The 17,416-nt window shown below is 48.5% G+C and overlaps 1 protein-coding gene across 1 annotated transcript in view; it reads left to right on the top strand.

Moving 5' to 3' along the window:
- Positions 1 to 9,619: 9,619 nt before the first annotated feature.
- Positions 9,620 to 17,416, top strand: part of LOC142297300 (coagulation factor X-like) — a 65,709-nt gene continuing 57,912 nt past the window's right edge. Inside the window, exon 1 of the mRNA XM_075341541.1 lies at positions 9,620 to 10,146. Coding sequence (XP_075197656.1) covers positions 9,620 to 10,146 — 527 coding nt within the window. The remainder of the gene's footprint in view (positions 10,147 to 17,416) is intronic.

Genomic DNA, 17,416 nt, shown 5'->3' with positions numbered 1-17,416 from the left:
ACATTTATCAACATTAAATCTTATTTGCCAAGTGTTTGCTCATTCACACATCTTATCAAAATGGTTAGTTTAGTTTAGTGTCGACAGCAAAGACTGACACTTTACTCTCAATCCCATCAACTAGGTCATTAATAAAGAGATGAAAAAGAATTAGGCTAGTTTCACACTTGCGTTGAATGGCATCCGTTGCATTGCGTTGTATGACGAATGCAACGGATGCGTTGCATATAATGGCACAATGGATGCAACTGATTGTACAAAACAACGGAAAGCTTCTTTTTTTTTTCTTCTTCTTCTTTACAGTTTTACCGGCAGCAGACTATTGTGAACGATCAGCTGATCACCCGGCGGCCATAGCCCATTTAGAGAATGTACCATTTACGACGGCTCTTTGTTTTCTATATTTTTTAGCCAATTCCTTACCCATTTGCGTATAGTTTCCCCCCTGCTTCTGGAGCTTCATTATAAGGCAGTTATTCAGCAGTAGCAAATGCCTTTACAAAGTCCAGTTATGTCCACATCAGCTGTATTACCAACATCCAGATTTGAACTTATCTCCTTATCAATACCAGTGGTCTGTTAATAATGAGCTCAATTCCCTCAATATTCATGGGTGAATGCCATCTGGCCCGGGGATTTATCAATGTTTAATTTACTCAGTCGCAGGCGTACTTCTTCTTGTCTTAAATTAATTATATCAGGTGGTTGGGGGCGTGTCCAGGATGCTGAGCTGAGTGGACGTGGGGAAGAGGAGCTCCTGTTGACCCTCAGCTAAATCAGCACTTATCATAAGCATAAACCTACTCACCGGCTCTCAGGATGGGACCACGGAGGATTAAACCATCGCAGCAGGCATCGGTGCCCCCCCCGCTGCACACCACGGCGCTGGATACTTTCTTGGGCCTGGAACAGGGTCCAGGGGAGGCCCGGACGCCATCTTTCCAGGAGCATGGAGGGGAAATGGAGGCACTGGCCCGGCCTGCTAAGCAGCAAGAGAAGGAGGAATGGGTGAGCGGGGACACAGGGGAAAGTGGAGGAATCCCTGCAGCAGTTCCAACAGGGAATGCCTTGGCTCAGCAGCCCTGCACTGCATCGGATCCTCAGGCACAGCAGCAGCAGGCCCAGGAGCACATAGTGGCTGTGGGAGATAAGGTGGAGGTCGGGGGGCAGCCCTCCCCACTGCCGGGAGAAGGGACTGCAGCTACAGCTGGTAATATCAGGGAACAGAGCAGCCTGCTTCCCCCCTCTGGGCCTCGGTGTGGAGATCAACCTCCCCAGCTTCCCCAGCACCAGACTAAAACTCCAGTGTCTATTACTGCAGGTGCTCACCTTAAAGGGCCAGACACCTTCTATAAGGACATGCATGATTTCATAAGTAAACTTCCTTCTAAAGAGGACTTTCAATGCCTCATACATGAGGTTAAAGCAACTTGCAGGTCAGAAATAGCTGAAGTGAGGAGAGATTTGCAGCAATTGTCTGGCAGAATTGAATCCCTGGAGGAAGAGCATGACATCACCAGATCCCATGTATCAGAATTACACAAACTGGCAACATCGCAACAAAAAATTATGGAGGATATGCAGTCTCACATAGAGGATCTCGACAACAGAGGACGCCGTTGCAATGTCCGTGTGAGGGGGGTCCCAGAGTCAGATGGGCCCGAGGACACAAACTCCATACTACAATCCATCTTTAATGAAGTGTTGGACGCTCCCCCTTCTAACATCATCAAGCTGGACAGGGCACACAGGGCTTTACAGCCGAAGAATTTATCCACCCAACCCCGGGACATCATTTGTTGCATCCACGACTTCTCCACCAAAGAACTGATCATGGCTAAGGCTAGAATGAGGCGCACGGCATCTGTGTTCAATGGCAAGGAAATCCAGCTTTTCCCGGATCTTTCTCGCATCACACTCCAGAAAAGGCGGCACCTCAAACCCCTCCTCACGAGCCTGAAGGAGCACCAGGTTCCATACCGCTGGGGTTACCCGTTTGCACTAACAGCGCGCAGAGGGGGTAAATCGGCGACCCTTCGCACTCCAGCAGATACCACTCTGTTCTGTGAAGCACTGGACATTCCAGCGGTCTGTATCCCAGATTGGGACTTGCAAAGGTTGGAAGGTCCGCCCCCTCCCGTGTGGTCCAAGGTGAGGGGTGGAGGGCGTGGGGCTTTGGGGGGGAGAGGAGGTAGGGGCCGCGGGTCGCTCCCCTCCCCGGCTCGCCGTTGAGGACACTCCTTAACCTGGTTGGTGCCTATTTCTTATACCCTCTGAGTTCCAGTGGCTGAGCATGCTTTGTGATACTGTGACTCTCTCTACAACAAGCCTCTGACTGTCCATTGTGTCATCTGCGGCCCTCTGGGTCTGTTGAGCTGCATAAGGGGGGGGGCTGTAGCCACAATTATGCCGTGGGGGGTAGGGGGGTTGGCGGGAGCCCGGTCCCCTTACTTGGAGTTAGTGGTTGAGGTTTTTTGTTTTGTTTTTTTTCTCCCTTGTTTCCTCTAGGCACGCGCCCGTGCCCACTGGACTGACCCCCGTGGGAGGGCTACTGGGGAGTGAGGTGGGTGGCTCTCTCAGCCCAGACTGGTTGGGGAACCTCCCTCTAGGTCTCTCCCTTCCGGGTTTACCCCCCGGGAATCTATGCCTAAGGTTTATGCATTTTGGTTAATGTTCTTAATTCATGTTCATTTCTATGTTTGTCCTTGTCTTCCCCCCTCCCCGATGTTTTTTCCTTATGTGTCCTTTCAGGTACCACCCCTTCTAGAGTCCCTGGGAGCTGCGGCCCTTTGTCGTATGGACCGTTTCCTCTGGCCGGCTTCACAGGGGAAGTCATGCCCCCGACGGTATAGGTGTGCCATTAGCTTTTTCTTACTTCTAAGTTTTAGATATGACCCGCATTATCTCTCTTAACGTAAAAGGTCTGAATTCACCCCGTAAGAGGAAATTGCTGCTACAGGAACTGAAAACATCAGGTGCAGACATAGCCTTTATCCAAGAAACACATTTTGTGGAATCAAACACTTTCAAATTTGCATCCCACCGCTTTCCCATCCATTACTCGGCTTACTCGGGCTCCAAGAGGGGGGGAGTTGCTATTTTAATATCCTCCAGTTGTCCTCTACAAATTACGGGTTCTCACTGCGATCCAGAGGGTAGATATGTGATTCTGGAGGGCCAACTGGGGGGATCCCCGCACATACTGGCCAACATTTATGCACCTAATGAAGGGCAGATACGCTTTCTTAAGAAAATACTCGATCTGATAGGCGGACTGGCACCGGCCTCTACGGTGTTGGGGGGAGACTTTAACATCCCCTTTTCGGAGGTGGCCGACAGACTCTCTGTGGGTGGACACCCTCCATCGGGTGCTTCGAAAAATTTGTCCCGGGACTTTCATAGGCTCATTAGATCAGGTGCTTTATACGACGCTTGGAGGGTGGACCACCCGGGAGAGAAGGCCTTTTCCTTCTACTCGCATCCGCATCAGACGCACACCAGAATAGACTATTTTTTCATTGACTCACAGCTGCTGGGGCGTCTTGAGCGGGTGGAGATGGGATCCATTACGTGGTCAGACCATTCCCCACTCACAATGGACTTCAAGAAAGATGGTCCTCGACCTAGGCCTCAGCATTGGCGCCTTAATGAATCTCTGATCAAAAATCCCGACACTAGGGCCTTTTTAAATAAGCAACTGGTCGAATTCTTTCAGTTGAACACGGGCACAGTCACGTCGCCGGCAACACTCTGGGAAGCCCACAAGGCAGTGATGAGGGGACTATGCATTAGAGAGGGCGCCAGGGCTAAAAAGAATGCCACAAGTCAGCGGGACTCTATAACGGCCCATCTTAAGCTACAGGAGGGGAGACTGGCGGCTGCCCCATCACTGACTATTCTTAGGAGAGTCATCAGCCTTAGGGAAAAGTTGAGAGACTTGGCAATTGGCAGAGCAGAAAAATTGCTAACCTTTTCCAAACAAAGATACTATGAAAGGAGTAATAAGGCTCATACCTTACTCGCCAGGCAGCTTAAGGAGCGCGCTACATCCTCATGCCCTCAGGCTCTGCGCGACGAAAAGGGCATTATCCACTATCACCCCGCTTCAATAGCTGACATTTTTTTCAATTACTACAGCAAGCTTTATAACCTTCCGGTTCCCCCGGGCATGGCTTCGCGCGGGGCTGGGGCACTTGGGGACTATTTTTCGGCCCTTGAGCTCCCTTCACTGCCTTGCGGAGCAGCCGCGGCTTTGAATGAAGAGATTACTACAGAGGAACTGGAGCAAGTTCTGGAAGCCCTGCCTGGCGGGAAGTCACCGGGCCCGGACGGCTTTACTTATTTTTATTACAAGGTGTTTGCGGCGGAGCTCCTCCCACACATGGCCGCCTTGTTTAACTCTTTCCTTCAGGGTGACCCTATCCCTCCATCCATGCTACACTCCCATTTAATCCTCCTGCCCAAGCCACCCAGGGACCCATTGGACTGTGCTAATTATAGACCAATAGCCCTTTTGAACTCCGATTTGAAGATGTTCACCAAGCTCTTGGCGGCCAGGCTTAATCGATGGTTGCCCCAACTCGTGTATAAAGACCAGGTGGGTTTTGTCCCTTGCCGTCAGGGGGGTGACAACACCAGGAAGGTCATAGACCTGGTGGATGTGGCAAATCGGACGAAGCAACAGGCGTTGGTGTTGAGTCTAGATGCAGAGAAGGCTTTTGACCGCCTTGCGTGGCCTTTTCTCTTCAAGACACTGGAGGTCTTTGGGATCTCGGGTGGCTTTATGCGGGCCTTGAAGTCCCTGTATAGCGCTCCTACGGCCTCTATCAAACTCCCCCTCCACATCTCTAAGCCTTTTCTCATCTCCAATGGCACCAGGCAGGGGTGCGCCCTGTCCCCCCTCCTTTTTGTGCTATGCATAGAGCCCCTCGCGGCCTCGGTCAGGAGCAACCCAGACATCTCGGGGGTCCTGGTCAGGAATAAACCGTTTAAAATCTCGCTTTTTGCCGACGATGTGCTCATTACACTTACTAACATCCATGTGTCCCTTCCAATTTTAATGTGCACCTTGGGTAGGTACGGGAGCCTTTCGGGGTATAAGATCAACTCTAGCAAAACGGAGGCAATGCCCTTGAATCTCGACCCGGTGGCCCTGGATTACCTGCGTTTGAATTTTAAGTTTCATTGGAAGACAGATGCGGTCAAGTACCTGGGGGTTAACCTCACATCTACTTATGATTCCCTCTATAACCTTAACTTCCCCCCCCTTTTCCGAGAGCTGAGAAATCTTTTGAGCAAGTGGTTGCCCCTCCCTCTTTCGTGGATGGGGCGCATTGCGGCGGTTAAAATGAGCTTGCTCCCAAAATTATTATATTTCTTTGAAACCCTCCCAGTTAAGGTACCAATAAAGGAGCTGAAGTCCCTTCAGGCGGCTATCCTTAGATTTATTTGGTGTAACAAACGTCATAGGGTGGCCAGGGAGGTGTTGATGGCTCGGAGAAACAGGGGGGGGCTTTCTGTCCCGGACATCCTAAAATACTATTGGGCTGCCCATCTTAGGAGGATCCCCTGTTGGGTGTCCCTTTGGGCATACAACAGGTGGACTGAGATTGAAAAACTTTGGCTGGCGCCTATACATCCAAACACGCTCCTGTGGCCCCCGGCCCGGTGTGATTCGCCCCCCCCTCTTCTTGGACCGATGCAGTTCACTGGGGACCTCTGGGCATTTTGCATTAGAAGATTTCCTTTGGCATCCGCCTGCTCCCCTCTGGTGTCCTTCATATACCAACCCTTGCTCCCAAGCAGTCTGGAGTCGGACATGGTGCACCCCTGGCTCAAGGCAGGTCTATTCAGATTTGCAGACATTATAGATGGAAGTACAATGCAGATCCATTCCTTTGAGTACCTTAGAGATAAATTCTCTCTCTCTAATCGAGAGTTTTTCCAATATCTGCAGATCAGAGACTTGGCTGGCTCCTTGTTTGGCAGGGCAGGGGCCTCGATTCCCACAGATTTTGAGAAAATTTGCAGAAGGGGCACTGATACTAAGGGACTAATTTCGGAAATTTACATTTTGCTTTCTGAGTCACGGGAGGGGCCCGAGGGGTCTTTTCCATACATGCGGAAATGGGAGTCTCTATTGGGAAGGCGGATACTTCCTCAGGAATGGGCAGCAATCTGGGGAAACGCCGCCAAGACGTCAATATGCACACTATATAAGGAAAATATCTATAAAATTTTGCTATTTTGGTACCACACTCCAGATTTCCTTCATGGCATAGACCCCTCCATACCGGCTTGTTGCTGGAGATGCGGGGGAGGCAGGGGCACCATTCTGCACATATTCTGGTCCTGTCCAGGGATAGTCCCCTTCTGGGAGCGGGTTAGAGGGTTGATCCTTAAAGTACTATATATAGAGGTTGATCTTGATCCCCTGATCTATGTTCTGGGTCTTGGGAATGGGGGATTGGGAAAAACGGCCTCTAAGCTTTTGTCCCACATCCTTACGGCGGCCAGATGCTTAATTGCAAATAATTGGAGGCAGCCAGGGACACCCTCACTCCAGAGCCTCAAGTATAGATTACTGGACGTTAGACGCATGGAACATCTCACGGCACTATTGCATGACACAGTTGACCGTTTCCAGGCCGTGTGGGCACCATGGGACTACTTTGCGGGACAGGAGGATCTGTGAGACTGAGGCCTATGGGTCCTATGGAAGCAGCATGGACTCTTGAAACCCTTCCCTCTTCCCTCCTATTTCTCCTCTCCCCTCCTAACCCTCCTCACCTGTCCTGTCATTGTTTGTCTAGGTTCGATAAGAATTCTGAATTTTATGTTTTATTTTATGTATGAAAAACGTAAATTGAAAATCTCAATAAAAATTCAAAGTTTAAATAAATTATATCAAGTGGTTAACTTTAATTTTTGACTTGTTGAATGATCCCTGGAACAGTCAGTTCCTTGAATACGGATGAAAAGTGCCTGATTCATATCTCAGCCTTTTCTTTGTCCTCTATAATTAACTTATTACATTTTAAGGGACCAACACTGTCCCTTGTTTTCCTTTTGGCATTAATGTATTTGTAAAAAAAAATGTATTTTAATGTCCTTGGTGATTTTGTTTCAGTAGCTAATTTTGCTAACTTGATTACTTTTTTACATTACCTATTGAGATCTTTATATTCCTGAAATACTAGCATGATAGTTTTATAGATTGGGTCACTCTGGACATGAAAATACCAAATATATGTTATTTTTATTTTTTTTTACATAAATATCAATATTTATTGTTATATTATTTTCATTTTTCTGTTTTTATTTTTTTTTAATATATAAACCATTTTAAAACTGTTTTTTAACTAGCATTGCAATGAATTATACTTGCCAGTTTTACACAAACAGAAGCCTCTCAAACCATGCTGCCGACATGGTCTAAGAGGCTTGCCATAGCTGACTGATCCGGAGGTCATCATGAGTTCGTCATGGTGACATCAGGTTGCCATGGCAACATTCGGGCCTCCATGATCATGTTCTGGGGGTCTAATTTACATGTGAGAAGAAGGACAATCCCTTTCCCAGCCCCTTAATACTGCAAATGTGATGCCCTGGACCCCAGGGGTCACAGGTCACAACATCACCACATACACCCCCACACTAGAAAGGTACCACCAGTCAACCACAAAGACCTGATTGCCTCCCTCAGTGTTAGACAGGCACACCAGGTGGGCGGAGTCAGGTGGAAAGACACGCCCCCCCCGAGGAGTCTGCTAGCCTGAGGCAGGAAGACAGCTAGTTAGTTCAGACAGTCAGTGCAGACAGACGGTTCAAACAGTCAGGCAGGCAGACAGCAGTGACCGCCTGCAGGAGACCGGGAACACGACCAGCGGAACCGTAAGGGACCGGGACAGGGTAGTGGCCCGCCGGAACCGAACCGGGGAGCTAACAGCATACCGGTGCACCAGGCAGGGTACTCAGACCCCGAACTAGGCTATATGCCACCACCATAGTCGAATTAACTGATTGCGGTCTGGACCTCAGGGGTTCATTCCCACCAAAGTCCCGTTTGACGGCAACAGCCCAACCCATCCGAGCTCCTCCAACATCTACACGCTGGGGAGCGGACTACCAGTGCTCAGGCACAGTGGTCAAACTACAACATAGGTGCAGGAGAAAGTTGGACATTGCCAACCCGACTAGGAAACTGCAGCCGGCTGCGGGCCCTGTTCATACCTTTGTTTGGTTTACCAGTGACTCCGTGTGGTTTAATCGTGAGTACACCAGTGCCATCAGGCACCACACCGCGCTGCACCGCAACCCTGCGCCCTGCACCCCGGCCCTCGCACAACCGGGCCCCAGGACAAACACCCCCTACCCACGGAGGGGTCAACACCTAGCTGCGCCACTACACCGCTCCCGGGAGTCCCCATACCTTCACCGCAGCGGTGGTGTCTACCATCACCACAACCCGTGGGTGGCGTCACGAACAATCACCCCAAAACCCAAATATCCGCATTCCCCCGTGTGTAACGCCAACCCCCTTGCAGAGCGACGTGACCCTCGGGTCCATGAGAGGCTCGAGCCACCACCTGTAGAACGCGAGCACGGATCCGAGCGGCTCGGGGCCGCAGCCGAGGCCGTGGGGTGGTACACATCGACTCTTCTGGCGTCATGAACAGGATAGAACCAGTCTACTTACCGGTAGAAGTGCGCCTTGTGGTTCCCGTCAGCGGCGTCCCGCTGAAAAATCTAAAGATCTGCCATCTTTGGCGTGAAAGTTTCCCACTCGAGTCGTCTTCCCCGAGCAGTGGAGGTGTGAAAGTGAAGCCCCGCCCCCAAAGAGAGAAGTGCTGTAGAAAAACCAGGGGGGGGGGGCGGGCGAGGAGCTTGTCTCATGTGATCTCAGGGATAAGAAGCAGGGACGCCAGGACTCTGCACCCGTCTTGTTCCTGGATCCTGAGCAAGAAACATGTCTGCCCCATCCAGCAAGTCTTAAGCCCCGGAGCCCGCGCCCGGAACAGCGGCGTGGGTGGAAGCCCGGACAGCGCAGATGAGACACTGTCTGCAGGCCCAAGTCCAGCTCCCCGTGGAAGGATGGGTGGCCGAGATGGAGGAGGTAGCTGCAGTTGTGCGGGCACGTGAGGTGGAGGCAGTGTTGGAGGAGCGGGTAAGCGACCCATGTCCCTACGTCCCAGAGGGAACGGCTACTGCTGCCGATGGGCCCGGTCTGCTCCCGCTCACCCTGCTTCATCCCCCACCGCCCGTACCGGTCGCTGTTGCCCCGCCGATCGGTCCATTGCCCCCGACACCGGCAGCGGGTTCCACCGTACCTGCCCGCGAGGGCAGGCCTGTAAACATGGCCCGCAGACGGCCGCTTTCCCGGTCGGCACCGATCCTGTTGCCCTGGAAGGTGCCCGTTCCCCGTGAGGAATCGCAGGTCCCGGAAATGACCACACCCGAAGAGGCCCCGGCAGTCCGCCCGGCCCGAGGAATGATGGACGCTGATCGGAAAGAGGCCCGGAAGGTAAGGCTGGCCCTCCAGGCCTCGGCTGAGGCAGCGGAGGGCTGTTGCTGCAAGGCAGCAAGACAGGCCGCGAAACAGCGGGGCTCCCCAACTCCGATGGTGCCGGTTGTAGCCAGCATCGGGGAGCGCCGACTGGGCCCGACCCCGACCCCCGCACAAAAGGAGCATGCGGAAACCCCATACTGGGAGCGGCAGCTGAACCAAACTGGCCGGGAGATTGAGGCCCGAGAAAAGGAGAAGACTGCAGTACTGGCCTGCACCATCCGGGAAAAGGAGAACCTCCGAAATGCAACATACCGGGTGCGGGGCCAGACCTACGAGGGCCAGGTCCGGTGGTTTTGCCCCCATCGTGGATGGGGGATCATATACGAACCGGACCTGGAAGCCGAGGTTTTCTTCTCCAGAAGGGATGTATACCACCATCTTCCCCTGGGTCATCCGGATCGTGACCTGAAAGCCGGTGAGCTGGTCTCCTATACCCGCCACTGCGGGAAGAGGGGCTGGTTCGCCCTTGATGTAAGGAGGAGGGCGAGCCGCAGTGTTCCTAGGCGGCCCCAGTCCCCTCACCCGCCATACAGCCCCAATGTGGAGCTGGAGGAGGAATATGAAGAAGGAGACTTAAAGTAAGGCAGCGGACTCCCATTGTCCACAGGACAGTCCCCGTTGGGACCAACAAGTTTATTTTGTGGTAGCCCGTTGGCTGCTGAAGTGCCCATCCCCGTTGGGACTGATGTTGTCACTCTTTACCCCCAAAGACAAGGCTGAGAACTCGCAAGTCACCCAAAAACTATTGGGTTTGTAAATAGTCCCCAACTGCCCCTTCCCGCAACTGCCAGTCCCCAGAGAGGCTGGTTGGAGGAAGGACCCGCAGCAGAGCAGGCTGGGGTCCGGTCACCACCAGGACCGGTGACCATCCTCCGGGTCAGGGGTCCCCTTGGACGTGGGGCCCCTGAAGGACTGCCGGGTGCGTAGCACCATACCCGTTCCCGCTTGGGTGGCCTGGGCCAGTTCCCGTTTTACAGACTGGGGAAAAGGGGTGCTGCCTGTTTCTTAGGGGCTGCATCAAGGTTCAGGTTGATTGGGTGCGAAAGCGGAAGGACCCGTTAATGTTATTAAAAATGTTTTCCCGTTTGCAACGGTTCAAAGTGACGTGCCTCCCGTAAGGGAAGAAATGAAAATGCTTTTTGAATGTTTACCTGTTATTTATCTTTTTGCAGTTAACAACAAAATAAACCGGTGTGGACGGGTAGCCCGCGGACAGTCTGCATTAAACCAAGGGGGAATGTGACGCCCTGGACCCCAGGGGTCACAGGTCACAACATCACCCCTTACACCCCTACACTAGAAAGGTACCACCAGTCAACCACAAAGACCTGATTGCCTCCCTCAGTGTTAGACTGGCACACCATGTGGGTGGAGTCGGGCGGAAATACACGCCCCCGAGGAGTCTGCTGGCCTGAGGCAGGAAGACAGCTAGTTAGTTAGTTCAGACAGTCGGTGCAGACAGACGGTTCAAACAGTCAGGCAGGCAGATGGTAGTGACCGCCTGCAGGAGACCGGGAACACGACCAGCGGAACCGTAAGGGACCGGGACAGAGTAGTGGCCCGCCGGAACCGAACCGGGGAGCTAACAGGATAACGGAGCACCAGGCAGGGTACTCAGACCCCGAACTAGGCTATATGCCACCACCATAGTCGAATTAACTGATTGCGGTCTGGACCTCAGGGGTTCATTCCCACCAAAGTCCCGTTTGACGGCAACAGCCCAACCCATCCGGATAGTAGCCACTGCCAAAGGCCAGAGATCCAAGGGCCAGCGCCTGCGGGCAAAGGAGCTACTCCGACATCTACACGCCGGGGAGCGGACTACTAGTGCTCAGGCACAGTGGTCAAACTACAACAGAGGTGCAGGAGAAAGGTGGACATTGCCAACCCGACTAGGAAACTGCAGCCGGCTGCAGGCCTCGTTCATACCTTTGTTTGGTTTACCAGTGACTCCGTGTGGTTTAATCGTGAGTACACCAGTGCCATCAGGCACCACACCGCGCTGCACCGCAACCCTGCGCCCTGCACCCCGGCCCTCGCACCACCGGGCCCCGGGACCAACACCCCCTTCTCACGGAGGGGTCAACACCTAGCTGCGCCACTACACCGCTCCCGGGAGTCCCCGTACCTTCACCGCAGCGGTGGTGTCCACCATCACCACAACCCGTGGATGGTGTCACGAACAATCACCCCATACCCAAATATCCGCATTCTCCCGTGTGTAACGCCAACCCCCTTGCAGAGCAACATGACCCCCGGGTCCGTGAGAGGCTCAAGCCACCACCCGTAGAACGCGAGCACGGATCCGAGCGGCTCGGCGGCCGCAGCCGAGGTCGCGGGGCGGTACACAATCACTGTTGATCGCTGCATATAGGGAGTTAAACAGCTAGGGGCGGTGTAGGTGAGAGGCAGGTTTTGGCTGCCATGTAAGCTGAGCTACTGGAGGCGATTGCAAGGGCACACATGATTTTGCCAGTACATACCAGTATGTTCAAGGTCAGGAACACACAGCAAAAAAGGACGTACTGGTATGTCCGATATCTTAACGGTATATGTACAGTCTTAGGAGATCATAGAGTGTCACAAATGTGCAATGCTTTTGATACAACAAATCTGTTTGCTACAAATCAATTTTTTTAAGCATTGGCTAAATTAGCTGGCGAATTTAAATTTCAAAAGATACCATCATCTTTATAACAAGATCGTTGTGGTCATATCTCAATCTTGCAAAACATTTGGTGCACATTGACACATCTTAAACCATACACCTTTCTAAATAAACCATAACCCCGCCTTGAAAAACGCACGGCACCATGAAAATGCATTTCTATCTGCAAACAGCATGGTATAGATCTGAGCAGTTGATATATAGTTTTGTTAGCAAAGATTCAGCTTATTCTATGTTTTAGACACTTAAACCTCTGCTCTTACTGGGATTTTTTAGCGTAGTGGACGATCCTATCACTGATTGACGGTGCATATAGAAAAGCTGTCAGTCACTGATAGGATCGCCCACTGGACCGAAAATCACAGAAAGAGCAGAAGTTTAAATGATTAAAGCACAGGTTATACTTATACTTTACTCACAAAAATATATTAATCCGCTCAGCTCAAACTTCTTTATAATGTGATGGTTGTACATTTCACTGCATTTTCATGGTGACAGGTTCACGTTAAAAATACAACTCTTTTCCAAGTGAGTTGCAATTATTTTAAACATAAACACGTGGTCAAAATTATTGGTATCCCTCGTTTAATGAAAGATAAACCCACAATGGTCTCAGAAATAACTTGAATCTGACAAAAATAATAAATACAAAATCTATGAAAATGACCAAATGAAAGTCAGACATTGCTTTTCAACCATGCTTCCACAGAATTAAAAAAAAAATAAAACTCATGAAACAGGCTTGGACAGAAATGATGGTACCCCTTAAAATAATATCACAAAAGGGACATGTTAAATCAAGGTATGTCCACTAATTAGCATCACATGTGACTACAATCTTGTAATCAGTCAGTGAACTTGTATATAGGGCTACAGATACTCACTGTGCTGTTTGGTGACATGGTGTGTACCACACTCAACATGGACCAGAGGAAGCGAAGGAAAGAGTTGTCTCAGGAGATTAGAAAGAAATTTATAGAAAAGCATGTTAAAGGTAAAGGTTATGAGACCATCTCCAAGCAACTTGATGTTCCTGTGACTATAGTTGCACATATTATTCAGAAATTTAAGATCCATGGCATTGTAGCCAACCTCCCTGGACATGACCGCAGGAGGAAAATTGATGACAAATTAAAGAGATGGATAATACGAATGGTAACAAAAGAGCCCAGTAAAACTTCTACAGAGATTAAAGGTGAACATCAAGCTCAAGGAACATCAGTGTCAGATCACACCATTTGGTGTTGTTTGAGCTAATGTGGACTTCATGGGAGATAACCAAGGAAGACACCATTGTTGAAACAGTTGAAAAAAAATGATAAAAAAGCCAGACTGGAGTTTGCCAAATTACATGTTGATAAGCCACAAAGCTTCTGGGAGAATGTCCTATGGACAGATGAGACAAAAATGAAACTTTTTGGCAAGGCACATCAACTTTATGTTCACAGATGGAAAAATGAAACATATCAAGAAAAGAACACTGTCCCTACTGTGAAACATGGAGGAGGCTCTGTTATGTTCTGGGGCTGCTTTGCTGCATCTGGCACAGGGTGTCTTGAACCTGTGCAGGGTACAATGAAATCTCAAGACTATCAAGGGATTCTAGAGAGAAATGTACTGCCCAGTGTCAGAAAGCTTGGTCTCAGTCGCAGGTCATGGGTCTTGCAACAGGATAATGACCCAAAACATACAGCTAAAAACACCCAAGAATGGCTTAAAGGAAATATTGGACTATTCTGAAATGGCCTTCTATGAGCCCTGACCTAAATCCTATTGAGCATCTTTGGAAAGAGCTGAAACATGCCGTCTGGAAATGGCAACCTTCAAACATGAGACAACTGAAGCAGTTTACTTTTGAAGAGTGGCCAAAATACCTGTCGAAAGGTGCAGAAGTCTCATTGACAGTAACAAAGATTGTTTGATTGCAGTGATTTCCTCAAAAGGTTGTGCAACAAAATATTAAGTTGACAAGGAGGATGCTATCATTTCTTTCCAGGCCTATTTCATGAGTTTTATTTGTATGAAAATTCTGTGGAAGCAGAAAAGCAATGTCTGATTTTCATTTGTTCATTTTCATAGATTTTTTTATTTATTATTTCTTTTGTCAGATTCAAGTTGTTTTTGTGACCATTGTGGGGTTTTCTTTCATTAAGCGAGGGGTATCAACAATTTTGACCACTTGTGTATCATACATATGTCTAAAATGACATTTGCACAACCTATCCCAAGTATTACAGCTTTCTAAATGAGCTACACATAGCCCTTAATGTAGCCTGTCACAAACGTCTATTAGGGTGTAACGGAGTAGATACATTCATGCTCCCCTCCCCACCTTTTTTTCCCACCTTCTCTCCCCTTCAATCTTTATCTCATTCTACCTCCCCTCTAATTGTTTTCCTTCTTATCAATTTGTATAAGTTGTAAGTTGTTTGATACTGTTTGGATATGTATACTTATTCATATTACACCCCAGGTAGGGGAATGTACTGTCTGTCTACATTTTTTCTGAACTTAATTAATAGAGTTATTTAAAGCTGAATTGACTGAACTGATTTTTGGATCTGTACCATTAACTGATCATAGGTTATTGATTCCATTTCTTTTAGTTGGTCTCATTTCAGTCTTCATTTCTTGTGTTTAAAGCCTGGTGTGTTTAGTCCTTTCCTTCTGTAAACAGGGACACAGGGGGCACTATAGTCGTGGTCAGTGTGTCGTGCAACCCCCTGGCCCCGATACAGGCAGATTGAGGGCCCATTAGACGTATGGGGTTCATCCACTTACTTGCCACTGGGGATACTTCGGTTCCTTCTATTCTCTGGTTCAGGTTCAAATAAGAAGATAATAATCTGGGTTTCTTTTCTATAACTCAACTTTACTTGTTCTTCTTCAGGGTTTTCTCATACAGGATACAGTCACTTTTAAATCCTTCCTCTCTACTTCTTCCTTTATCTGTTCCTTTTAGTCTGTTTCTGCCTTTCTCTGTGCATTTCTGTACTATATTGAGCTTCTTTTATTGGCTGTGTACAGTCACAGCAGACTGGTCCAGCTCTGACTGTGACCTAGGGTCCCATCCCTGTCTGTTCCTTGTTCTGAGGGTCCCGCATACTCCTATGTCACCCAGCAGGCCGCCAACAACTGACCAGCTCATAGAGGAACCGGTCCAACCCCGGCACCACACACATCCTGCTCCTCAGGCAGCCATCTTTTTTCTCCACTCCTTTGACTCTCTCCCAGGAACCTAGTTTCCAAGCTCCTCCCATGGGCTAAACCTTTCCTTATCTCCCGGTGTACTTGCTGTGAAATACAACTGAGCTACCCGGCTATTCCACTCTACCAGCACTGTTTATCTAACCTGCACCTATCTAACTCTTCTACATCTTTTCTGTCTATAAACTACTCTGCTGTCCTAACCATTACTAACTTAATGTTACTAACACCTCAGCTAGCAATTCCCTACGTCTGCTCACTTGTCCCTAGTTGCACTAATTCTTATCTAAAACGTTCTTACGCTTTACACAATATAGTCTTTCCTATCATAAATGGTCCTATATAAAACACATTACACCTTATACTCTTAAAGGCCTATAAACATACATTTCATTAACTTCAGGAGAGCTGTGTAAAAAAGAAGCGCAAATAGGGTCTTATCTGGTAGACAAGTGGGTATAAGGAAAAAGACAGGTACTCATCTGTTTCAGTTGTGATAGGCACAACTCCTTAAAGGCATCAAATAAAAAGACGTATGGAGTGGTCAGCCGCAGCCCCGATAGAACAGATATGGATCACTGGGTGGGTGATGAGAAATGGGTTCTATGCTGCGCTAAAAACCACAATTCCAGGAGATGTGATAGGATTATTTCCTTTATTTTCACAAGTCAACGCGTTTCGAAGGCATCACTGCCTTCTTCATCAGGACAGCAGAAGTAGAAAGAACCTACCTAAGGTTCTTTCTACTTCTGCTGTCCTGATGAAGAAGGCGGTGATGCCTTCGAAACGTGTTGACTTGTGAAAATAAAGGAAAGAATCCTATCACATCTCCTGGAATTGTGGTTTTTAGCGCAGCATAGAACCCGTTTCTCATCACCCACCCAGTGATCCATTTCATTAACTTAGCATACAATACAACACTGTACCCTTTTGGCCACTAGATGGCATTGTCCATCTTACAATAACAAAAGCATGAAGTATTATGAAACATTTTGGTTGGTGTCTTCAGGGGAAAGTTCTTCTCACACCGACCACCTCCTTACACTTCAATATTAGTGTTATTTGTAAAGTTTGGTAAATCACTCTACTACTCTGCCAAGAGGAACGGAAACCTTTATAGACAATAGTACTGTACTATATCGTCTAGTCCGATATGTTCAAATTGTGGACTCCAATTTACTATAAAACCAGTCTCTGCTGCAAATCTTTTCTATCATATTTCTGGCTTTCGAATGTCCTCCGCCAGTCCGGCTCATCACTGGAGCTATGATGTTGTTTGTTTGATGTGCCTCTTGCCAATATTTGTTTGAGATGATGATTAACTACATGTGCTCAGCCGACCCCACAGTTATACCTGAAATACAGACATATCTACACACTACAGAGTGTAGCTCAAGACTCTCCGTAGTGTTCTCACACTCCTACCAAGGTATGTACCACCATAAAGCAAATATAAAGATAAATATTGGAATAGGCTTAATAAAAAATACTTTGAAAAAAACCCAAAAAAAACCAAACCCCCACTTAGATAACTGGGGTCATACAGATGACAATATAGTGTCTTCATCCTGTAGGCCATCACCCTGAGTTCGGTTTACATAGAGAGGAAAATTTGTAGTTTTAGAGGTAGTTTGTGCAATTTTTTTGGTCCCATTTACCCTGTGTGAAAACAAGTTTACAGAATAAACTGTATATATCAATCAAATTATAGAGCGTCTAGCTAAAAAAAACCCTTACAAAATCCAGAAGTGGTAAACATTTCACAATGTACTTTGTGTATTGTGCAATGTTAAACTGGACAGCTTTAGAGAATACTCTCACTTTAGTTGATATATGAAGTGAATCTGAAACAAATCATTTGTGGAAATATAGTATAATACCTGGTATGAGTTTATAGTTTAATTACCGTACTTTTCTGCTGGGCTATCATCTGCAACTAGTCTTGAAATCATGAATAGACAATAAGAAGAACA

The sequence above is a fragment of the Anomaloglossus baeobatrachus genome, chromosome 3 (assembly GCF_048569485.1).
Source record: "Anomaloglossus baeobatrachus isolate aAnoBae1 chromosome 3, aAnoBae1.hap1, whole genome shotgun sequence".
NCBI classification, from domain to species: domain Eukaryota; kingdom Metazoa; phylum Chordata; class Amphibia; order Anura; family Aromobatidae; genus Anomaloglossus; species Anomaloglossus baeobatrachus.
Note: the sequence above shows the minus strand (reverse complement) of the source record. Positions and strands in the feature narration are given on the sequence as shown.